The 6,312-nt window shown below is 57.4% G+C and overlaps 1 protein-coding gene across 1 annotated transcript in view; it reads left to right on the top strand.

Moving 5' to 3' along the window:
- Positions 1-6,306, top strand: part of Zc3h7b (zinc finger CCCH-type containing 7B) — a gene marked incomplete at its 3' end in the record, with an annotated part of 20,672 nt that extends 14,366 nt beyond the window's left edge. Inside the window, exons 16-23 of the mRNA XM_010634468.1 lie at positions 559-740; positions 1,709-1,794; positions 4,717-4,850; positions 4,978-5,083; positions 5,170-5,278; positions 5,517-5,650; positions 5,724-5,887; positions 6,099-6,306. Of these exons, the coding sequence (XP_010632770.1) occupies positions 559-740; positions 1,709-1,794; positions 4,717-4,850; positions 4,978-5,083; positions 5,170-5,278; positions 5,517-5,650; positions 5,724-5,887; positions 6,099-6,306 (1,123 nt within the window). The remainder of the gene's footprint in view (positions 1-558; positions 741-1,708; positions 1,795-4,716; positions 4,851-4,977; positions 5,084-5,169; positions 5,279-5,516; positions 5,651-5,723; positions 5,888-6,098) is intronic.
- Positions 6,307-6,312: the final 6 nt, after the last annotated feature.

Genomic DNA, 6,312 nt, shown 5'->3' with positions numbered 1-6,312 from the left:
AAAAAAAAAAAAAAAATAAAAAAAAAAAAAATTCCTGGCCCAGTCGACTGTGGTAGTGCACGGCCATAATCCCAGCACTCTAGGAGGCTGAGTCAGGGTAGCAAGTTCAGATCCAGCCTAGACAGCTTAGCCATCAATCAATCAATAAAATAAAGGGCTGGGGTTGCAATTTGGTATGAAGGCCCTCCATTCAATTCCCAGTACTCCAAAAAACAAAACAGGTACCTGGCTGAGAGGAAGTACTCCGTTATTTTCCTCCAGATGCAGGAGCAGCTCTGGACTGTGGAGCCAGAAACCGAGGGAGATGCCCCCACCTCCCCTCGTGGCAGGAGGGGTCTGGCGCCCTCTGCTCGTTGGCATCTGCAGGTTGATCTGGCTCCAGACTGAAGCCTGAGCAGGGCACACTGCAGCAGAGTTAGGGCCAAGCCTTGTGCTGCCCGAGGACAGGAGCCCCACCTCTTCATGCTGGGATGGGCTCACAGGGCAGGGGCTGCCCAGGAAGGGAAGGAGCCCGCCCTCAGGCTTGCCAGCTGTCATGTTCTTCCTGTCACCCGCCAGGTGCCTGGTGCACATCGTCCGCTCCACCTCCCTCAAGTACTCCAAGATCCGCCAGTTCCAGGAGCACTTCCAGTTCGACGTGTGCCGCCACGAGGTGCGCTACGGCTGCCTGCGGGAGGACAGCTGCCACTTCGCCCACAGCTTCATCGAGCTCAAGGTCTGGCTGCTGCAGCAGTACTCAGGTGAGCACTCAGGTGAGCGGCCCGGGATGGGTGGCAGGTGTGCAGGCACATCCAGAGGGGATGGCGCTCTGCCCAGCCCGCAGGTCCCGGCTTTCTCCCTTTGCTGCCTGGGTGCCATCACTAAGACGCTGCCCCTCTCTAGCTGCCCTCTGCTCACAGGTGACCCAGTGCCACTCGCTCCCCACTCACAGGGCTTTACCAGCACCCCATCTCTGTTGGGGGTTCACCCTTGAATTAGTCAAGAGCTCTGCTGTGGAGAACTTGCATTACCTCTGTGCTGGGGACAGGACAGGCACTGCACAGTAGGGAAGGGCATGCTCTGGCCAGTTGACCTGGGATGCACAGCTCTCCCTCTGGGGCCGTAATCAGCAGCAGTAGAGGGGGCACATAAAATACTGCCCATCTGACGATGTCGTCTTCGAGTCAGCAATGACAGATTCAGTGCTCTGAAGTAAAGCAGAGGACAGGAGAGGGACGGGGGCATTTTCTGTCAGTGGTGGGAGAAGGTTTCTCTGAAGGACAGGGAGTACGGCCCAGGCCAAGTGAAGAGGAAAGCTGGCAGCCTTGAGGCAGGAGGAAGACTGGGGGTAGAGCAGTGAACAGGCCAAGTGAGGATTGTGGTACCTTGGTGAGCTGGTGACCCTGGCCAGGACAGGCACGGAGCCCTGTACACCAGCAGGCTGGCTGTTGGCAAGCAGGGTCAGGGCTGAGCCCTGCTGAGGGAGGCAGGGGCTGGGGAGGATGCTAATTAGTGATCCCAAGAGACAGGGGAGCAGGCCTTTGTCCCCACGTGGGGATGGACAAACAGGCCAGAGAGGGTGAGTGGACTGCTGTACCCTAAGTCCCATTGTGGCCAGGCCTGACTGGCTCTGCTGGGGTCTCTGGTGCCACTGGCAACCTGTGGTTGTCCTGCCTGGCTCCTTGCTGAGCCCCTCGAGGGACACCTGAGTCTCCTCTGCCCTCCCCAGGCATGACACACGAAGATATCGTTCAGGAATCCAAGAAGTACTGGCAGCAGATGGAAGCGCATGCTGGAAAGGCCAGCGGTGGCTCGGTAAGCCCCCGGGGCTCTGCCCAGTAAGGGCGTTCCCTGTCCCTTTACTGTGGCATCAGTGCATGCACGGGAAAGTTGTCAGATGCCTGTGAAAAATCCTCCTGTGGGCCCTTCCCTAGATTCCCCAGAAGTTCACATTGTGTCACATCTGCTCTTGCCCTGCTGTCTGCAGATCTTTATCTTCTGTGTGTATGGGGAGGGGCTTTGTCACTCTTTCTCTGACCCATTTGAGCATAAATTGCAGATACGATGTCCTCTTATCCCTAAACACTTCCATGTGTAGATCTTAAAGTAAAGACACCCTCTTGTATAACCACAGCACGTTGTAACCCCAGGAGATTAGCATTGCTGTGAAACCGCTGTTCCCCAGAATTTCAGGAGAGCCACTGCGGTCAGTTCTCATGTCTCTTCAGTCCCCTTTAACCCAGAACAGTTCCTCAGTCTGTCTTTGTCTTCTGTGATGCTGGTATTCTGAGGAGCTGGTGGTCTTGTAAAAGGTCCCCCTCTGTGGGACCGTGTGCCGTGTCCCCATCTGTTCCCTGGCTCACACACCAGGAGGCAGGTGCACCATTTCAATTTGTCCTATTCCTGGTGATGATGCGATTAAACTCTGATGGCTTGATTAAGGTGCCTTCACTGTGGAGGTTGCTCTACCGTCGAGTTATATTTTGCCTTCTGTAATTATTAAATATCTCCTGGGACAACACTTTGAGACCACATGAACATTTTGTAAACTCAAGCTGACACCCACTGATTGTGTCCTCTCTTGTCCCTCCTGATATTTACCAAGGTCCTGCCTCTGTGAGCCATGGTACTGTGGCATTTGCAGATGGACAAACTGAAGCTTGGAGCCTGTTAAAGACTTGCCCAGGGGCAGATCCCAGATTCCCTGCCATCTGGTGCAAAGCTTTCCCTGCTCCTGCCCACCCACCCCCTTCCTGTCACCTAAGCACCCTTAACCCGCTTCCCACCCTCCAGGCAGTCTGAGGTTGGCAGGAGCTGGCCAGGCTGCAGTGTTACTATGCGCCGAGTCTTGCCCCACCCTAACACCTACAGCACCCTGAGCTCATAGGCTCAGAGAGGTGGCAGACAGTGAATAGGACTCACATGCTCTGCGCGTGAGGGATGCACCCGGGGGTACAGGCCTCGCTGGCCAAGATGCCATGAGCAATTTCATCCCCCTCCCTCCACCAGGGTGCCCACACTGCCCATCCAAGACACTAGGACATAGGGCATCTGTGCCATAGGTCCAGACATGAGGCTCTTCTTACGTGGAAGGTGAGGCCACGTGGGGATATCAGGGCAGAAGATACCTGGCCCCAGAGCCTGTGGCTTCTCCGTGCCATCCACACGGAAGCATGAGTGCCTTCTTTACAACGTGTCCCTGTCTTCATGCTGCTTCCCCGTGGTGGGCTTGGTCACTGCTCTGCCAATCTGTGCTCATTCTGAGGGCTGCTGGAGCTAGGAGACTTGGGGTCCTGAAGCTGCCATGAGCCTGGGGCTGAGCTGCCATGCCCGCTGGGCCCCACCACATCCCCGTGAGATGGGAGCAATCCCTTCCCCTCAGCGCCTCCTGTGGAAAGTCACAGGGGAGTGGGGTAACTCACCCTCTCTTCTACAGACTTGTCTCAGTTAACCTTGTCCCTGGGATCAATTGGGATCAAGGTGTGCAGCATCCTGGAGCTAAACCAGGTCCAAGTTGCCTGGTTCCAGGCAAGGGGTCAGTCACCTGTGCGGAGAGTTCCTTCCTCCTCCAGGGCAGGCCCTGGGCTGGGCAGTGCTAGGTCATCGGGTATGGGCCACAGCTCCCCTCCCAGAGAGCTGCTGTGGTAGAGGATAGGCACCACCAGCCTCGAGGAGCAAGGGCTGCCCAGAGTGGTGAGCCCACATCTGAGGGTCTGAGAGAGTGCAGGGGAGGCAGTCACACCACGTTCAAGCACCACGTTCAAGGTTGCAGGGCAGGCACTTTCCCCACCTCTCAGAGCAGAGGCTGGGGAAGCAGCATGGAGGGTGGGCCTTCAAAACAGCTGGACATTGCTCTGGGGACGTGGCCAGAATCCAGGACTGCCCTGGACTCTACACTGCAGGCTTTTGGGTGCCTGCTGTGTACAGGAGCAGCACTTACAACCCAGTGAGCTGATCAGCACCAGAGAGCTCAGCAACTCCATGAGCTGTGGAAGGGGCATCTGTGACTTAGCTATGGGTGGGCTTCCTGCAGGGCATGATTAGAGCTGAGTTTTAAAATGCAGTTTCTAGAACAAGCTGTGTAAAGAGTGGGGGAAAGGCATTCCAGGCAGAAGGAACAGTATGCACAGAGCAGGAGGCTATGACGTAGCACATTGTGCCCTAGAAAATGCAGCCGTTCCATGGAGCAGGCCTCTGAAGGAGGTAAGGAGCAGCCAGAAAAGGAAAAGCGCTCATGTAGGAGTCTAGAGTCCCACTGTAGGCCTGTCCCCCACACTAAGAAGCCACAGGGGGGCCGTGGATTTAGCTCAGCGGTTCGGTGGCCTGCCTTGCAAGCACAAGGACCCAAGTTCAATCCCCGGTACCAAAAAAATTTTTTTAAAAAAAGAAGCCACAGGGGGCTGGGTGTGGTGGTGCAGGCCTGTAATCCCAGAACTTGGGAGGCTGAGGCAGGAGGATCGCTGTGAGTTTGAGACCAGCTTGGGCTACATAGTGAGTTGCAGGTCAGTCCCAACTACATAGTGAAACCCTGTCTCAAAAAAAAAGAAAAGAAAAATAGAAGCCACAGGCTCTGCCATGTGAAGGCCACTGCCTATGGGTAGCACCAAGAAGTAGACCAATCCATTCCAAGAGTAGGCAGCCCCAGCATCCCCAGAGGCTGCCTGCATGTAAGTGTGTGTACGAAAGACCCAGGGTTTGGACCTGCAGCTTCTCCAGCCCCCAACCTGTCCCCCACAGGGTGCCCTAAGGACTCATGGGCCCAGCACCTTTGACCTGCAGATGAAATTTGTGTGTGGCCAGTGCTGGAGGAATGGGCAGGTGGTAGAGCCTGACAAGGACCTCAAGTACTGCAGTGCCAAGGCCCGTCACTGGTGAGTGGGTACCAGGCAGGGGCCAGGGCACGATGTTGCCCCCCCGAGCACCATAGGTGAGGAAGCCAGGACTCAGCATAGGGTTCCCTCTGGAGCTCTCCCCAAGCAGCTCCCCTCTCTCCTGCAGCTGGACCAAGGAGCGGCGGGTCCTTCTGGTGATGTCCAAGGCCAAGAGGAAATGGGTGTCAGTGAGGCCACTGCCATCCATCCGCAACTTTCCACAGCAATATGATGTGAGCTCAAGGGTGGGTTGCCGGGGCGGTGCAGGGCTCCCCACACGCGGGCCGTGGGACTCAGTGGCTGTCCACACCTCCCCTAGCTCTGCATCCACGCGCAGAATGGCCGCAAGTGCCAGTACGTGGGGAACTGCTCCTTTGCACACAGCCCTGAGGAGAGGGACATGTGGACATTCATGAAGGAGAACAAGAGTGAGTGGCGGGCCTGCCCCCGTCTCCTTACTGCTAGACGCCCTACATCCTCCACCGTCTCTTCCCCAACCCCGGCCTGCTGCTTCTCCAGGCGCCTCTAGGCTGCCTGTTGGCGTGCCAGGCCTGAGCCTAGGCAGCTTAGCATGCAGGCCTGGGGTCCCCTGACCCCCGCGTCCAGCAGAAATTGGGATAGGGTAGAGGAGAAGCCCCCTCACCAGAAACTCTGTCCCCTGTCCAGTCCTGGACATGCAGCAGACCTATGACATGTGGCTGAAGAAACACAACCCAGGGAAGCCCGGGGAAGGGACCCCAATCAGCTCAAGGGAAGGGGAGAAGCAGATCCAGATGCCCACAGACTATGCTGACATCATGGTAAGTCCGTGCGCCTGGCCCCTGGGCCCGGCCCAAGCCTGAGGGGCCGGCACCTACCACGCTGTGTCCCCAGATGGGCTACCACTGCTGGCTCTGTGGCAAGAACAGCAACAGCAAGAAGCAGTGGCAGCAGCACATCCAGTCTGAGAAGCACAAGGAGAAGGTCTTCACCTCCGACAGTGATGCCAGCGGCTGGGCCTACCGCTTCCCCATGGGCGAGTTCCGGCTGTGTGACAGGTGCTAGGGGAGGGCAGGGCGCAGGTGGCATGCAGGGCAGGATTGAGGGTGGGCTCAGACCTGCCAAGACCCTCTTCTGCAGCCCTGGGTCAAGTCCCAGAGTAAGCAGGCACTGAGGCTGCCCAGGGAAAGAGCTGTCTCAGGGAGGCCATGTGGGTATCCTGGGTCCCGGGGCACAGAGCACAGGCGATGAGCCTCCCGCTCCCCACAGGCTCCAGAAAGGCAAGGCCTGCCCAGATGGGGACAAGTGCCGCTGCGCCCACGGCCAGGAGGAGCTCAATGAGTGGCTGGACCGGCGTGAGGTGCTGAAGCAGAAGCTGGCCAAGGCCCGCAAGGACATGCTTCTGTGCCCGAGGGATGATGACTTTGGCAAATACAACTTCCTGCTGCAAGAAGACGGGGACACTGCTAGTGCCACCCCAGAA

This window comes from Fukomys damarensis, unplaced genomic scaffold, assembly GCF_012274545.1.
Source record: "Fukomys damarensis isolate Sample0158 unplaced genomic scaffold, DMR_v1.0_HiC HiC_scaffold_19, whole genome shotgun sequence".
Lineage (NCBI taxonomy): Eukaryota > Metazoa > Chordata > Mammalia > Rodentia > Bathyergidae > Fukomys > Fukomys damarensis.
This window is presented reverse-complemented; position numbering and strand designations above follow the sequence as displayed.